The 18,679-nt window shown below is 37.0% G+C and overlaps 1 protein-coding gene across 1 annotated transcript in view; it reads left to right on the forward strand.

Annotated features, from left to right (window-relative positions):
* The window catches only part of URB1 (URB1 ribosome biogenesis factor), a 91,860-nt gene that overhangs the window by 15,979 nt on the left and 57,202 nt on the right, over positions 1–18,679 (forward strand). The window contains 10 exon segments of the mRNA XM_078146568.1: positions 152–248; positions 1,407–1,492; positions 2,452–2,577; positions 4,438–4,559; positions 7,040–7,235; positions 8,127–8,264; positions 10,065–10,238; positions 12,983–13,121; positions 14,602–14,718; positions 16,262–16,374. Of these exon segments, the coding sequence (XP_078002694.1) occupies positions 152–248; positions 1,407–1,492; positions 2,452–2,577; positions 4,438–4,559; positions 7,040–7,235; positions 8,127–8,264; positions 10,065–10,238; positions 12,983–13,121; positions 14,602–14,718; positions 16,262–16,374 (1,308 nt within the window).

Here is an 18,679-nt window from a genome sequence, read left to right on the forward strand (position 1 = left end):
TTTTTTTAGTCATAGCAGTACATGAAAACCTGGAGGTATTGTAACTCTGTTTTTAGAGGGAGAGCCCATACTAATAAAACCATGGATTATCAACATGTTCAATTATATCCATGTACTGTGTATGTGACATATCTCTTTTCTTGTCCAATAGGGGCTACCAGATGTTCGATTGGCATATATCCAGTTTGCCCTTTCCTTCTTAATTGCTGGTGATGATAATACCATAGCACGAGTGTTGGAGTTAAAAGGTATTCACCTATTTCTGAGGGAGGGCTGTTAGTACTTTGGGGGAAAACTATTTCAGAAAAATAGAGAGAAAGTATGTATTGAAGTTTTTGTTATTTTAATAGCACTGACCAAAAATAACAGTGGTATATCACAGTCTTGCTATCTGGAATGTGGAGAGGTGACCTAACAAAGAATAAATAAATACCTTCCAGAATTTGGAAGCACAGGCATCTTTGTGGCTTTCAGAAGTAGTGCATGTATGACTTTCCTTAGTGGTGCTGTTTAAAAAACTGAAATTCAGTTTGTTGTGCTGTTCTTCGTGCTATTGAGATGATCATGCTGCTTTTTAGAACTAGAAATAAACCTTTAAAAAACCTGTCTCTTGATAGAGCTCCAGCCTTGGAGTCAGGAGGACCTGAGTTCAAATCTTACTAGCTGTGTGACCCTGGGCAAGTCACTTAACCCATTGCCTAACCAAAAAGCAAAACAGAAAAACCCAAAAACCAAAAAAACCTATCTTTTGTGAACTGGGCATTATCTGGTTGACTCTTTCCCTTCATTTAAGAATGAGCAAAACAATCCATATGAGACTCATTCCCTTTGTAGCTTCTTGGGCTGGCCTGGCCTGACCTGATGCTTTTGACTTGTTGGTAGCCCTGTGTTTTCTCTGTCTCAGAAATAGTCTTAATCCTTGACCCAGCCTATGCTGCCTAAGCAGCAGGCAGCCTGGTGTCAGGCTCCAGCTTGTTTGCAACTCTAGCCCTCTCCATTCTCTAGTAGGAACCAAAGGTAAGTTGCAGGACAAGAGACCACCTGGAGCCTTGAGGCAGACTTGGAATGTGATGGTAATTTGTGGGTCAGAGAGCTATTAAGCCTGAGAGATTGATTGGGTTATCTCGAAGAGTGAAAGGAGGGCAACTGGTACTGTGCTCCTAACAAGAGGCTGCTTGTTTGTGAAACTCAAGCACAGTTTTTTCCCCACCTCAAAACTCAGCAAAATATTTGTTTTTTCTTTAAGAGGAGAAATTACCCTATTTATCCTGTTGTCTGTTCCTGTTTTCTTGAATGCTTTTGTCTAGATCATCACTGTACCAGAAAGAAAAAAATTCTTTTTTCAACTTTTCCTTATTTCAGGAAGTCTTTAAATTGTGCATAACCTTTGAAAATTTTGTTTTCAGAATTCCTCCCTGTCATTTTTGGCACGGGCTTAAAGGAAGACAGAATTTCTACTATCAATCTTTTGTTGTCCACCCTGAAAACCAAGGTGTGTCTTAGTAGAGAAAACATTTCTAAGTGAGGAAAGCTGTTGTGTTTTCCTGAGTAATGGAACTGTCAGTATTCTATAGAACATAACTCCGTTGATGACCTCATTCATGAATTTTTAGTTTGGCTAGAACAGTGGTTCTCAAACTTTTTTTTTTTGTCTCTAGACCCCTTTACACTCTTAGAAATTGAAGACCTCAAAGAGTTTTTGTTTATATGGATTATATAAATAGAAGTAACATCTAAATGGGGCAGCTAAGTGGTGCAGTGGATAGACTGACAGACCTGGAGTCAGGAAGACTCATCTTCCTGTGTTGAAATCTGGTCTGACACTTACTAGCTATGTGACTATGGACCAGTCACTTAGCCTTGTTTGCCTCAGTTTCCTCATCTGTAAAATGAGCTAGAAAAAGAAATGGCAAACCACTCCAGTATCTTTGCCTAGAAAACCCAAATGGGGTCACACAACTTAAAACCTAAATGGGGTTAGACACAACTGAAAAATGACTGAAAAACAACAACAAAAACATCTCATTGTTATGAAAAAAAGTTTTAATGTCATGGACTTGTACTTTGAAAACCACTGGTCTAGATTATAGTTCTGGGTGAGAACTTGTTTTTTGTTCATGTACAAATTCTGTACTGTACTGTACTGTAAAAGTTCTAACACAGCCCTTTCAATACCTTGGCATGCATGTATTGCACACTTTGTGTCCTTACCAGTGGGGCAAAATTATTGATGCTAATAGAGTTAAAAGGAAAAAAAACCCCAAGTAGTCCCTGTGAGCTCTAAATTATATAATTTTGCTTTGATTTTATAACAAAATGAACATATTGTACCTGACAAAATAGTAGTTTGAATATTGTTGAATGTTTTGCCTTTTAATACTGTTTAATAACAATTTTAAAATATGTAAAAAATTCCAGATACTTTGCATTATTTTGTTTTGTTGCTCTCAGGTGGTTCACAACATTGGTGTCTCAAAAACTCAGAAAGTTCGTTTCTTTACTGGGTATTTGTTAAATAATGTGGCTTCTCTCTATCGTTGGAATGGAATTGCTGATGTCAGCACAGAGAATGGCAAGGTACAGTAGTAACTTTGGAATTAAAATGTTAGTGTCATCTTTATGTTCTGGAAATAGAATTGAATATTATTTCACCTAAGAAATTCTAGCATGTAGTAAATTTCTTATGGCTTTTGTGGGATATATTAATTTCCTTTGAATAGTAATAGGATAATGGGATATTTTTCACTGCAGAAACACTTTTCCCTTGGATAAATAATTTCATACTTATCCTAAAATGACTTGCCGATGCATTTTGGTCTTACAGAATTACTTGAAGCTTGCTCTGCTCCCTTCTCTCTCACTCTGTCCTTTTCTAGTATGGCTGATTTTCATCTAGCATTTTGGAGGTTCTCTGCTCCCTACTTCTAATTTCTCAAGTTGTAGGATGTACAATTTATTATCTAATACTTTATTGGTAGGATTAACATTTATATACTTAAATAGACTAAAGGCATATAATGCTTTGTAAATTTTTACTTTTCCCATATGCTCTTGAAGTTAAGCATAGCCAAAGAAGTGAAAGTTTTAGATTTCAAAGTTTTTTTGTAGAATTTTTAATTTAAATCTTAAGATTTTCAATAATCTTTTTTTTAATAATTAATTTACTTTTAGTTTTCAACATTCACTTCCATAAACTTTTGAGGTTTAAATTTTCTCCCCCTCCCTCCATTGCTCTCTCTCCAAGACAGTGTGTAATCTGATAGAGGCTCTATTATTCCTATTAAACATATTTTCACATTAGTCATGTTGTAAAGAAGAATCAGAACCAATAAGAGGAATCACAAGAAAGAAGAAACAAAACAGAACTAAAAAAAAGAGCAAGTAGTATGCTTCCATCTGCATTGAGACTCCACAGTCCTTTCCTGAATGTGGATAGCATTTTCCCTCATGAGACTCTTGGAGATGTCTTGGATCCTTGCGTTGCTGAGAAGAACTAAGTCTATCAAAGTTAGTCATCACACAGTGTGGCTGTTACTGTGTACAATGTTCTCCTGGTTCTGCTCACTTCACTCAACATCAGTCCATACAAGGCTTTCCAGGTTTTTCTGAAGTCTGTCCGCTTATCATTTCTTATAGCACAATAGTATTCCATTACATTCATATACCACAACTTGTTCAGCCATTCTCCACTTGGTGGGAATCCCATCCCCAAGTTTCCAATTCTTGGCCACCACAGAAAGACCTGCTATAAATATTTTTGTACATGTGGGTCCTTTCTCATTTTTATGATCTCTTTAGGATACAGCTCTAGATTTTCAGTAATCTTTAATAATGACTTGTATGTGTCCTCTTTTAAAAATACTTTGTTGTTTCAAAAAACTCATGATGGAAAATGCTATCCACGTCCAGAGAAAGAATTGATGGTGTCTGAATGCAGACTGAAGCATACTGTTTTCACTTTTTTTGTGTGTTTTTTTTCCCTTTTGTTCTGTTTCTTTTCTTTCCACAGCATGACTAATGTGGAAATATGTTTAACATGATTTTGCATGTATAACCTATGTCAGATTGCTTGCCTTTCTGGGGCAAGTGTAGGGAGAAAAATTTGAACTCAAAATTTTTCCAAAAAATGAATATTGAAAATTGTATTTACATGTAATTGAAAAAAATAAAATATATTAAGAATAAAATTAATTTAACGTATTAAAGAGGTATTAAGCTTGTTTTAGAACAAAGGTATGAACTTGCCATTTAACAAAAATTCTGTCCTAATCATGCCACACTTTGATATAAAATGTCTGTATAAATCCCAGTGTTCATATAACTTAGAAATTTGTTTTTGTCTATTTTTTCCTTCTAATCATTGAATGTTTTGTTTTCCCTCCTTTCTCTTTCTCTTTTTTTTTTTCCTGTTGCTTCCCTTTCCTTCCTCCCTAATAGCCTACTGAAGAAGCAGCCAAGACCATGGTCAGGGAACTGGTTCACAACTTCTTAATGGACCTTTGCTGTTCTCTGAAGCATGGCATTAACTTCTATGATGCATCTCTTGGTACTCTGGGCAGGTAAAATACAGTATGGTGGTGTGTGCAATGGTCTGTATTTTTTACAAGCCATTATGAATGTGAGAGTCAGCAAATTCAGTTAACCTAAAGTTAATTGAAGAATTTTAGGATTTGGACCTTAGAAATCATCTCGTCTTTCCCCCTTTCATTTTTTTCTCCAGACCAGGAAACTGCCCATAGAGGTTTTTATTTATTGAGTTCCCATGGAGGAAAATGTTCAAGGATAGAGTATACCTGTGGTAAATTGAATTGGAATCTCATTTGCTCTAGGCCTGAGTCCTAGCTGCAGTCAGCTGAATCCCATGGGTTTGAGGCAAACTTGGAATATGTGTATATTCCCTGGGAACCTGTGTCATTCTTAGGTTTTATGGATTCATTCTCCTCTTGGTAGTCTGAGATTAGCCTGGAGGAAACCAGAGTTCAAACTACCACAAAATGACTTTCCCACTGAGTCCTTGGAACTGACCTAAGTGACTTCTCCTGAGACCAGAGACTGGTGGTACAGCAGAAAGAACCCTGGCTTTGGATTCAGAGAGCCAGGATTCAAATCTTGTTCCATTGTTTATTATACTGTGTGATCTGGGGGGATGCTTCCCTTAATCTCGTGGTCCTTAGATTCTGCATCTCTAACATAAGGAGTTGGACCAGACAACTTCTAAGATCCTTTCCAGCGCTAGATCTGGAGCAGGAGCTACAATGGATGCTTTGGGTTCATAGGATCACAAAGGGCCTATGAATAAACCCAGGTTTGATTGGGAGCAGACTCTTCAGCCTAGACTATTCATGAATAAGATAGGAAGTATTATTGCCATCTTAGAGATTAGCAGCAATTTGCTTTTAAATGTTTAGCAACCAAGTCTTGGTTGGGGGGGTGGGTGGGAGTGGGATGTATCCATGACACACTTTTAAGTTTAATCTGCACTATTAACATTTTCTTCAATAAATTAGTCCATGATTTGTAGCTTTGCTAATTTCCAAGGTGTTCAAGCTTACACTGAAAATTTTAAAATTCGCTCCTGTGAGTTGGTGTGGGCCGGCTACAGCACAACCCCTTAGATAAGGAAACAAAGTTCAGGTGAAGTGATTTAACCTCCCTTTACAATTTTACTCAGAATCATCATGGGAGGCACATTAACTTTGACAATAGTTTCCTAAGATGGTGATTATACCATCTAATTTACCTTCTTTTCAAAATACTTATTACAAATGAGCTACAAGGTACTGAATTTTAAAGAAGCTGACATCTCTTAGTATTTCCTAGTTTATGAGAAGCATGTTAAAAATTATTAGTAAATATAATAAAATAAAGATGGTGTATATGTGTATAGATATGTATATATTATTATAGATATGTATATATTATTAGCATGTATATACACACTACATATATAAATGTATGTGCCCATTTTTATTAAACTTGATATTCTCCATAGTATCAGTCACATAAAACACTAATTTTCAGACAGTGATAGAGTAGGAGAAAAAAGAAAACTCCTAAAATGTATTAGCTGTAACTTTTTCTAAATCTTTTTTTCTATACTATTATCATCAGTACATTCTATTACTTCTAATTTTCATCATACTAAGGATTTTTTTTCTTAATTGGAAATTTGCTTGATTTAGAATAAGATCTACTTCTTCAGATATTTGTTTATCTCTTGATTTAGTCTCAGCATTTCCAATCCTAGACCAAGAAATTTCTTTCATGTGTTGCTAAAGACAGAGTACTCAGAAGCAAGCAAGAGAAGTCAAAAAAGCTGGTTGTACCATGCTACAAACTTTTTAGAAATCATTTTGGGAAATGAGATGTCTTAGACATTTTACTTATCACTCTAAAAACTTTCTTTCTTTCTTTCTTTTTTTTTTGTGAGGGTAATTGGGGTTAAGTGACTTGCCCAGAGTCTCACAGCTAGTGAGTATTACGTGTCTGAGGCCGGATTTGAACTCAGGTCCTCCTGAATCCAGGGCCGGTGCTCTATCCACTGCGCCACCTAGCTGCCCCTCTAAAAATTTTCTTATGGAGTTAGGGTTGAGCTTTTTCTTATCTAATTCTTACCTTTATTTATTATTATTTATTATTAAATTTATATTTATTATCTATTCCTACCTTTTCTGGTTTCTCTTTTGGGTTTTTATTTAGAATGAACCTGATATGGAAGAGATAAGAAAGAAACAAGAATAGTTTTTTAATATGCCTTTGCAGGGGGAGGATAAGGAGGAAAACAAAGCAGGAAATCAGCTTTCATCTACTCAGATTCAGTAAAATAAGATTTAAAACTTCCCAAAAGAACTGAAGTATTTCATGCTGAAACCTGGGGAAAACCCAGTAGTATAAATTTAATTCCTCCATGATATAGTGTTTCCTCAGTGCTACAGAGGAATTGGCATTTATTGTAGTAACCACTGGCTATTGGAGTTTCTAAGAAATTTTATGCAGACCTGATGGTGTTTTGGGTTTTTTTTCCCCTATTATTTATCAGAGGAGGGAACTTGACTCTCTTGAACTTCTTACTGGGTTTGAAGACAGCAGCAGATGATGACATGGTGGCTGAGCTTGTAGTGAACATCCTAAAAGTGTGCCCAGACTTACTCACAAAGTACTTTAAGGAGGTGACCTATTCCTTTGTTCCAAGGATGAAGTCGGCTTGGTTAAACAATATCAGGCTTCTAAGGAAGGTAAGGAAAATAACTCTAGGTGGAGATGAGGAGTTAAAATTTTCATTTTTTATGTCATTCTTGGCGTGGAACATTGGGAATTGCTGTGTTTGTACATATACAATTCCTATGTGTTCACATAATCCATCGTGCCCTCCAATTGTCCCTCAGCCTTGCTTACTGAGCAGATGCAGCCCATCAGCACAAAGGACATACGGGGTACCCCATCAGGCCTAGGGGCCAGTGATAATTTAAAAACATTTCAGCGCTTATGGGTATTTTTCTTCCTTTTTTAAACTTTGATAGCTTAAAACTACACTAAGCCTTTTGGAGACACTGAAATGATTTACAGGCAGTCAGTAGTGAGTGCCTTGGGGAATCAATCACAGGATTAATGGAATGTTCCTGGATTAGCAGGAACTTTATGCTGATGTTTTTTATTTTTTAAGAAGGACCAGCTTGCCAAGAAAAGTTTGCCTCAGAGTCTCTAGTGCTGGTGTCCGTGATGAATAGTACAGGCACGTAGTGTAGGATGTGATTCTTAACGTGTGTGTGTGTGTGTGTGAGTTCATCTCTGGGTCAAAATCAGAAATCCCACTTTGGTACACATCTCTCTGACAGATAGGTAGGTGAATTAGCTCTGCTTCAACACATCCCGTAACTGCCCCATAAAAGTAGCTCAGAGTTCTCATTGCTCTTCCTTCTGTGGACCCAAGTCTGTCTCTGTATCTTCCATTGTTTGGTCCTCGTTTTGTCCTGCAGAGCAACACAGAAAAAAGCAATTCCTTTTCCTTTAATACTGTAATTATTCCTTAACTGTAATGGTGCCATCATTTAATACTGGTGCATAGAACTAGCTTCAGCATTTATTCTTAGCTCAGGCATTACCTAAATGTTTTTTTTCTTCTACAGATTTTTGAAGCTCAGCCAGAGATTTCCCCAGCATTTAAAACCAAAGAGTTTATACCCTTGTCTAGATTGCTTTCCATGGTCATGGTGACAACAGTTCCCAGTGTGTGCAACAAAATCATGTTTACTCAAGGATTAAAAGTAAGATAATTTTATTGCTTGTCATTTTAGTTTTTGTTTTCCCCTAAATAGATTGTTATATAACTATTGTGAAAGTAGTGTGCTGGCTGTATTTGTTATGTCTGTTGGCTTCATTGTTAGGTTCCTAGGAAGGAAATCTTACTTTGAATGCTATACTTTATTACATCAGACCTTGATTTAATCTGTGTGGGCACTCCTGCTCATGCAGGTTGCAGCTTCTTCACATTTTAGTAGAGTGTTTTATGAGTTGCTGTGTCCAGCTCTCTAATCTAAAGCTTGGTCTTTGGGGGACAAATCATTCAGTGAGGTAGTAGTTGCATTATAATTGTGTTGGCTCCTTTGATTGAGATTGTGGGTTTAAAATTTCTTTTGGTACCTTTCCAGCGTGTGGTCTGGGACTAGGTAATGGGAAGAGACAGAAAGAGGTTGTAGGGGCACCAATCAAAAGGGACTTTTGTTCTATTTGCCAAATAAGTGAAGTTAGGACCCAGATAGCTTGCCCTGTTCTTTGTGGGAGACAATATTTTATCCTAGAGGCCTGGCATGAAAATATGTTTGTAAGGAATTTGTCAGATACCTCCTTTATAGGAAGGACTTGGAAGAGGATTTGAAGTTTCTGAAAAAGTTTGATCTTGCTGGCAGGGTTTACTCTCTTTTAAGATCTTAATTCTGACTGCCTCAGACAGTAAGATTAATTTTATACCCTAAATATCTACTGCAAAAATTGCAAACAGAAGTGTGGATGGTAGCCTTCCTTATATGGATGACCCATTTCTCAGGATTCTTGCAAAGTCATCTTTCAAGGGAAATGTCAGTGGTTATGGGTATTTTTGTGCTTTCTGCTTTTTGACAGCTCTTGCCATGTGCAGTTTAGGGAGGAAGCCTGATCCATAGGTAGCAAATGAAAATTCTGCTTTGGCCTTCTCATATTTGTTTTTTCCTGACTGGGCTTTAAAAAAATTTTTGGATCTGTCATATATTTGTCATTTCTTTTTTGGAAGCAAGGTATGTAGCAGTTGGCTCACCACCTTGCTTCAAGCACTTTGGGCTGAGTTTAAAGTCTTAGTTTAGAGTTTTGTGATTAGTTAATGTAATATGTAGTGTATACCTTATATACAGTAAAACCTCAGTTAACTGTAATGGTCAGAAAATGGGATCTTCTTGTTAATATAACCCGATGACCCTTTTTATTTAAATTTTTGTTGAAGGTATTTCTACTTTCTATTTTCCTGTTTTGGTAAGTATACTATATTTTAAGGATTTGAGAGCCTTGCAGTGTTTCAGAACCATCATTTTTAATATCTGTGATTATTGTGCAGGACTATTGATAAAGTGTAGCATAATAGGATGAATAATTATTGACCCCAGGACATATCTATGAAGTTTTTTTAAAATAAATCCCTAATGTGAATTAATTTTTTGATATTTGTGTATTTATAAGTAAAATGGCAAAAAAAATATTTCTAGTTGATAGGGTTCTAACTAATAAAGCTTTATTACTCTATGATAAAATACATTATATCAAGAACATCATTGGCATGTGGGTAGTCCATACCAGATGACTCCAGAAAAAGTCTGTCTTGTACCCTGAACTCTTTCAGTAATTTTCCCTTCAAGGCAGAAAGAAGTCTCTGATTGGTGACTGAAAGATACAGTCCTCTAAAGGGTCCATAAGTTCTAAAAGTCTTACATTTTCACTTGAGTTCTACTAGTTAGATTCCCACTTTGTGAATTTACAGTCTATCCAGTAATGTATTATTGTTGTTGATTGACCTTTTTCTCCTCCTTCATTCCTCCCAGTTGGAAAACAAATCAGTAAATCACACGATTTTATCACTTATTTCCACCATTTTGAAGAGAGCATTAAAAAATATTGGTCATTGTCTCAATAAGGATGTATGGCAGGAGTCAAGCATCTACACTCCTGAAATGATGGAGGAATTTGTGCATCTGTACAGAGAAGCTGTGAGCAAGGTAAGAAAGAAAACAGTGTGGTCCTTTCAAAAGTGTTTTTAAAAACTTGAAAGTGAATAGCAGGTAGCTATGCTGCAGCAGCTGCTACAGGAAGGCAATGTGTGGTCCTGAATGAAGGACACTGGAAAACCAGGAGGTGAAAAAGCCTGGGATGGAGGCGCATAGCACAGCACAGTGGGGAGTGAAAGACATAGAGTCCCATTGTTTGGAGTTGAGCACCTAGCTTTGTGATTCTGGGCCAGTCACAGGACCAACTGCAACTTGTTCAGTATCTTTTACCTTCCACCAGTGAATGCAAGTGTCCAAATACTTCCAAAGAACAAAGGGTAAAAAGAAAAAAATTGATGGATTATGTATGAAACCATAAATTTCTACTCATTACAGTTTGTATTTAAAAATATATATGAATTATAAAGTGACATAATGGTGTAATGAATAAAGAGCCACCTCAGGGTTGGGAAGACCTGGCTTCAAATCCGACCTCTGACACATATTGGCTGTGATCTTCAGTGCCTCTGAAATTCCCTAAGACGAAGGTGCAGAGCAGCTCCTGATCTGCATTGGTAGAGGGAATGTTCTCACTGGGAATTCCTTACACCAGTGAAATCCCAGGTCTGTTCTTAGCATCTCCTTCTTCCCCCATCTTATTTTGTTTCCTTCTGAACTCATTTGCTGTGTATTTATCTGAATCTTATCTCTGCTACCCTTACTTATGTAGTTGTAGTCAGTAAATATATTGTTTTGGTTTTATGTCTTTCACTTCGCATCACTTTGTGTGTCTTACCAGTTTTTTATATTCTTCATGTATTTGTCATTTCCTCCAGTGCAATCATATTCCATTGCATTCAGATACCTCAGTTTGTTCTACTGCTCTCCAGTAATTTGACACAACTTGTTTCCAGTTTTTAATTACAAATTGTGCTCCTAAAATTTACTCATAAGTCTTTTCAAATGGGTCAGTAGTAAATGAAGGCAAAGATCTAGGAATGAGTAGGAACAGTTTTATAACTCTTATGAAATAATTCTATATTGTTTTCCAGTAAGATTGCATCAATTCATAACTCTACTAGCAATGTAATTTGTATCATGCTTTAAAGTTATATACATTATCTCATTTGAGCTTCACTACTCCTTTGTTGTTACTGTTGTTCAGTTTTGTCTGATTCTTCATGACCCCATTTGGGGTTTTCTTGGCAAAGATACTGGAGTGGTTTGCCATTTCCTTTTCCAGCTCATTTTACAGATGAGGAAACTGAGGTAAACAGGGTTAAGTGACTTGCCCAGGGTCATACAGCTAAGTAAGTGTCTGAGGCCAGATTTGAACTCAGGAAGATAAATCTTTCTGATTCCAGGCCTGGTTCTCTATCCACTATGCCACCTAGACTTTCTTGTGTTCTTACAGCTACTGTCAGAAGCAGAATAGAAATCTGCTCTTGCTGTCCAGCATTCTATCCCTTTGAGCCATATTTCTTCAGACCTGTCTTACTTAAAGCCAGAAATAGCCAGGCCACCTGCCTTGAAGGGTTGTTGTGAATATTGTGGAGAAAGTGCTTTGTAGATCCTTAAAAGTGCCATAGAAGAGTGAACTATTGGTATCCTTTATCCAGGGATTGTACTGTGTGTACTAAAGTGTGAGAAAGTGATGCAAACATCAGGATCAGCTTTTTTCACATACAGTTTAGCAGCACAGGTGGTCTTTCCTCAGATTACCAACAAGTTGTATGCCAGAAGTTAATTTTTAAGTCAGTTTTTAAAAAAATTCACAGCCCATTTTCTTGAAGGGACTTCAAAGTATTTTCCTGGAGAAACAATATTATAAAGGGTGGTTCAGTACATTTATAAACCTTACAGAGGAAAAAGTCCAATGGAAAACTATGCATAATGAAGATGGATTAGCTCACCAGGAGAACATGAATTTCCTGGAACATGGCAGAAAGGGGGCTCTTTATTGGCACTCTGAATTTTTGTCCTGGTTTTTTCTCCACTGTGACAAATGAAAATTCTGAGAGATATAATTTCAGGGCATGTAATAACCAGTTTTATTAATTATGGCTGGCAAATAATTAACAAAGTGATGATCATTGATTTTTCTCTCATAAACCAAAGACCTGTCTTCCCCCCCCCCCAACATTCAGTGCTTAAAAAATGCTTGGAAAAGGGGTGTACCTGAGGGGTAGAAATTAACTGTGATTGTTCACCAATCAATGAGGGAGTAGATGTATTACTGAGGGAAGTGGGCAAAAAGTCTTCGGCTCCTTTTACTGAGAGTGTGACCAGATCATGAGACTCAGCTGCCTCCAGTGATCTGGAGAAAAGAATCCATCTCTACCTAGACTGCTCTGGCTGGCTTTCCTCTTTATAAGCTAGGTCACCCTAAATTCTAATGGAAGGTCCCAAGGACAGGGGGCTTATTTCCCAAGGGCAAGATCTTGCCTAGACTGGATTCTATTTGTAAAGTCTTCTAGTTGGGTGGGGGTCTCACCCAAGATCTAAAAGCATATACCCTGAGAATCTGGGCAATCTCATTTATCAGCAATATCTTTCAGAAACTGGCTGAATAATAATCTACAGGGGTTGGTTTCTGAGTGAGGAAATAGAAAGGGAGAAGGCTTAATCTTAATAATTGGTTATGAATATATAAGAAAAATAATAATTTCTCTCACTACCCCAGCAGTGGTGAGAAGGGAATATGTTGGTTTAGGGAATACACCATTTGTGTTGACTGTTTTCTTTTCCCTGTATAGCTTTTACCAGATCTGAACAATATTGTATGTGTGTGGCAATCACTTGGAAAGCAAAAAGCAGGTGAAGATGGTGGGTTAGAAAAGAAAAGTTCACTTGAGGATGAAATGACTGAAACTAGAGAAGCAGATCACAAACATGGTGAGTATATGTGTGCATCCTCTAAGTACGTGCAAATGACCTGTTTTTTGCCCTTTGGTAAAAATCTGTAAAGTATGGTGTAGCCTTGAAATTATTCTTACTGAAAGATTCTTAGAGTAAGTTCAAGTTCTGAAGTATTTCTGGCATTTTGAAAGTGTATACTATACTTTTTTTTTTACCCTAAATTCTTTTTGGAAAAAAAGTATGGAATAGATTACATGACAGTTTATCTTGAACCATTTACATTGAAACATCAGTTTTCCTAAGTTATTTATATCTTCAAAGAATTAGATAAAAAATAGCTGTTTTCCTCTCTAAAAATTTGGCTTGTAAAATAGACTTATGTTTAACACGTACTCATCATCAGCCCATCCTCACTCAACTCACATATCTAGTCAATTGCCATTTTTTATCTTTACAGCATTTCTTGTGTGTATCCGTTTCTCAATACTCAACAGCTACCACCTTAATTCAGGCTCTCATCACTTCTCATCTGGACTATTCCAGTAGCCTCATGGTTGGTCTTTCTACCTTAAACTTCTCTTCCTCCTCCACATAACCACTAAAGTGGTTTTTTTAAAGCTCATGTCTGATTATGTCAACCCTTTCTCTTTCTCCCCCTCCCTCCTGCCCCCAAGCACACACATTAAACTACAGTGGCTCCTTATTATCTCTAAGATAATATATAATTCTTCTCTTTGGTATTTAAATGTCCTTACCACCTGTCCCCTTCTTACCTTTCCAGTGTTCTTACATATTATTTCTCTTCCATAAACTCTACAGTTCAGCCATATGGATGTACTCACTTCCACACACAATATATTCCATTCCCATCTCCATGCATTTATACTGTCTTTCCCCAATACCTGGAATGTACCCCCTTCTCACCTATTTATTATGCCTTCCTTCAAGACTCATTTCCAGCTCTACCTCCTTCATGCAGCCTTTCCTGATTTCCCTCAATTGCTTCAAAACTACCATTATTCATTGTTTATATAATTATATATGTATATGTTACTTGCCTTGTTAGAATGCAAGTTCTTTGAGGATACGGTCTATTTCACTTCTGTCTCTGTATCCTCAGCAGAGTACCTGGCCCATGACAGGTAAGCATTTAATAAAGGCTTTTTGATTGATATACCATGATGAGTCTCTTGACCCATCTGCTACCCCACAAATCTGCTCACTGTACAGCACACCATAATGTGGCTGCCCACAGCTGTATTCTGAGCCAAATTCAGTGCCTAGTTGCTGTTTTATGTCCTTTTTTTTAAACATAGCATAGTTTTGCATAGTTGATCATGCAACTTGTTTTAATTAGTATTTGAAAACTTTTTTTCTCTGGATCTTCTTAGCAGCATTATAGAAGTGAATGTAAATTTTTTCTTGGTGTTAGAACTGACATGATTGCTAAGGTGTAACTGATTAAAAGAAAAAAATGACTATAGTCTCTAATTCATCTTGGTTTTATTTGGCTTAGATGATGCAGAAACAACTCTTTTGAAGGCTATTTTACTTCAGGTCATTTGTCTTTACCAGATGGTGGTTCCCCATGTTGTCATCCAATGTACATTTGACTTCAGCAAGCTTCTAAAAGGTATGTCTGTTATTCCTTGGTTATCTCTGCCACTGGCATTGAGCAGTACTGCAAATATTCCAGAAGAGTAGGCAACCTTTCTTGAGATGCTTTAATGTATATTATCTCTGACAAATTTATCTTCTTGGCTATTTTTGCCTAGCGCAATATGAAAAATGAGTGTGTCGTCCTTTCCCTATAACAATTGACAGTGGGTTAGTGGTATCAGAAATGTTATTGGGAGTGGTAGAGCTATTTGTTAAGTATGCTACACAGACTAGATCAACAAAAGTGGACTGTAAGCCGCCTGGGTTTTTCTGAGGACTAGGCTAGCTTGTTTGATACATTTCATTATAGGAAGATTGGCCACCTGCTGATATATTTTGTTCTTTTCAACTGTAGCAACTCATAAAATGGACAAAAAATGCAGATTTGTTTCAGTCCCATGAAACCCCATTCCTCTTTTGTCATGATAGGGGAAAAAAGGGGAGTGAATGGTTATCAGAATCTTAGGCTGTCTACAAGTATTAGTTTAACTTCTGGTGCATTTAACCTGTGATCTTTTTCTAATGACCAAGTTGGTAAAATACTGGAGGAACTAAACTATATTCTGTATTTATACCCTAAATGTAAATGAAACCTAATGTAAATGAGACCTAAAGAAAAACAGGTAAATGATGGCTTTCAGGTTTCTACTCAAGGTTAGAGGACTTGATTCCTTCATGTACTAAGAAGCAAACAGATCTGTGTGAAACAGAAAATGTCATAGGATACTATTTCCTCTTTTTGCCTTACAGCATTCATGATGCAAGCAGCAACAACACTGCAAAGGTGACTACTGCTTATTCACCACCATTCATTGTAATGGATGAAGTAGGGAGCTTTTAGAAAACCTTGACAAGATCCCATTCCCTACAGTCAACACATACTTTGATATTTGATGATTTAATTGTGAAAGTCACAGAGGAGGATGGGAAAAAGCTAGCTTGGAAAATATGGTTCACTGTGAAGGCTGGTGGCTTTAGGAAGATTACTTTGACAGAATAGTGGAGGGTTATCTAGAGTAGACCTATGGCAGAGAGACCTACCAGCATGCTGTTGGAATAGACCAGGGCGGTCAAGAATATTCCACTCTGAAATATTTCTAGTGTATTGTGACATGATTATCAAGTATGCAAGGTTAATTGGAAAGTAGCTAATTGGAAAAAGGCTGAGATCAGGCAGACCAATTAGAATAGTCCAGGCATGAGGTGATAAGGTACCACAATAGTGGTAGCTTTGGGAATGGTCAGCAAAGGACAAAAACAAGAAATACTTGGAAAGAAGAATCGATAGTATTTGGTGAATGATTGAATGTAGGGAGTGAAAAAAAATTACTGTAGGAATCAAAGATGCTTCATGTAGTACTGTTTACTTAGCTTCCTTTTCTATTCTGAAAACCAAGCCTTTTGTCTGGTTCATCTAATTGTGGGAATTTGACCCAGAAGCAGCAACTGCCATAGGAAATTTCTAACTTATGGCTGTTCTCCCAAGACTCATAAATTTTTTTCTCTTCAAACTCTAGGTATCATTTCAGAAGAGGGATTTCAAGAGGAAGTTCCTCCTGTTCTTCAGTACTGTATTCTGAAGGTGGCCCTGGAATTGCCTGCCAGCAAATTTGCCTGGTTAAAAGGACAGGTGGGACCACTAGTTTTTTGTCAATCATATAACTTCAGGGCCTGAGATTGATATAGTGTACTAAAAATCTTATGTAGGTCCCAGCTGGATGTATTTCTAGCATAATCATGAATTATTATGAGAGTAGGAGGTTGAAGAAAAATGTTGGTTGGTTGAGGTTGAGGTTGAACAAAATTGGTCAGCCAGGTCTTTAGAGGTCCATGTCCTTGTCCAGATCTGTGAAAAAGAAGAGCCAACTTGTGTGTTTAATGACAACATAAACTATGAAATTTGTCTTCAGGCATTTTGCCTGTAAGTTCACAGAGTTTTCAGCATAGTGGAACAAGAAATTGGACACGTACATTTCTTCTGTATTTTTATTGATACATATAATCTAATTGGTGTGTGTACTCTCCAGTGACTCAGATGGGCAGCTCATTCATTCCCTGTCATCCAGTATGACTCTTGTCCTTGTCCTCCCATGTAGTCCTATGGAGGGAGGATCTTCCTCTAGATCTTGTGATATTGTATGGAGTAGTGGAGTATATGGGCTATCTGTCATTTATTTATCCATCAGTCTCACTGCAAGACCAGAATACAACCTTTTCTAGACTTATACATCTTTGATATTATCTTTTATGATCTTTTTGCATAATTCTTCATTGGTAACGTGGCTCAGCTTGCTCACAGTTACTATGCACCTCTATTTCCCTTTGGTTCATCTGCACTTTAATTCTTCAGAGACTGGTATTTCATGACATCTCTGTAACCAACTATAATGTGAAGTAGAACTTGATGAGTACAAAGGAAGGGGCCATGCAGAATTCCTTGAGAAGTCTGAGGAGAGACAGTTCACTTCAGGCTTGGGGATCAGGAAAGCCTTAATGGAGATGGGGTCACTTCCACTGGAACTTGAAAGAAGATTTCAACAGGTGGAGATGATGAGGTAGAAATGAGCCCATTGTGGGCATGGAGGCTAGCAGGAGCAAAGGTGTAGAGAGGGAGAGAGAGCAAACTGGGGATGGGTAAGTGAGTTGTCCAGTTTGTATGTACAGAGAGTACGTGAAAGGGCATCCCATGAGAGAAGGCTAGAATAGAATGGTAGATTGGAGCCATAGTGTCAGTAAGATCATGGGCTTTTGGATATAGAGGTAGACTTTTTCTAGTTCAACTCCTTTGTTTTATAGTTGAGAACACTGAGATTATGACTTGCTACAATCACATGGGTAATAAGTAGCTGACCCACGATTCTAACCCAGATCCTCTGACTCGAAATTTACTACTTTTTCCACTGTACCTTGTGGAGGTTGTTAAATGCTGCAGTTACTGTTTATGCTGTATTCAGTAGGCAATAGAGAGTCCCTAAGAATAACTATAAAAAACAAATTTGGTTTTTAACATAATAATGTGGTAGTGTCTCTTCATCAGAATCAGCAACATGGAAGTGATATTAGATAATTATTTTTAAGTAATCTCAAGAAATACTTAAGAATGGTATGGCATTTTACTCCTAAATATACCATTACTTGGGTTTAACTTCCTGAGGCTTCATTATTGAAGAACAGGGATATCAAGCCATTAGAAGTTGCTAGACTTAGAAAAATCACGTACTTGATGGTTTCCTTAGAAGAATTCTCTTAATTAGGAAGACCCCCTTGTACTTAGAGATGATTTGTATTATTTGTTCTTCTCTACTTCTGATGGAATCATTTCTGTACAGTTCATACTGGACTGCTTACTTTGATTGGAAAAGATGCAGTGTACCTTTGAGTTTATAATGTTTCCTCTTTAATAAGGACCTACATTGAGATTCTATTTTTTTCTTTTTTCCCGCCACTTAATAGTATTTTATTTTTTCCAATTACATACAAAGATAGTTTTCAACATTCACTTTTACAAGATTTTGAGTTCCAGATTTTTTTCTCCCTCCCTCCCCCACAAGACAACATGCGATCTGATTATAGACTATACATGTGCAATCATATTAAACACATTCCCACATTAGTCATGTTGTGAAAGAAGAATCAGAATGAAAGGGAAAAACCACAAAAAAGAAAAGAGAAAAAATAGTATGCTTTGATCTGCATTCAGACTCCATAGTTCTTTCTCTGGATGTGGATAGCTTTTCCGTCATGAGTCCCTTGGAATTGTTTTAGATCATTGCATTGCTGAGAAGTTGTCTATCAAAGTTGGTCATCACACAATGTTTCTGTTACTATGTACAATGTTCTGATTCTCCTCACTTCGCTCAGCATCAGTTCATCCTACATCAGGATTCCAGTTGAGTGCTAGTACTTCTTTTTAAAAAATTACATTTTCTTTTTCA

The sequence above is a fragment of the Phascolarctos cinereus genome, unplaced genomic scaffold (genome assembly GCF_003287225.1).
Source record: "Phascolarctos cinereus isolate Bilbo 61053 unplaced genomic scaffold, phaCin_HiC Scaffold_726;HRSCAF=1367, whole genome shotgun sequence".
NCBI lineage: Eukaryota > Metazoa > Chordata > Mammalia > Diprotodontia > Phascolarctidae > Phascolarctos > Phascolarctos cinereus.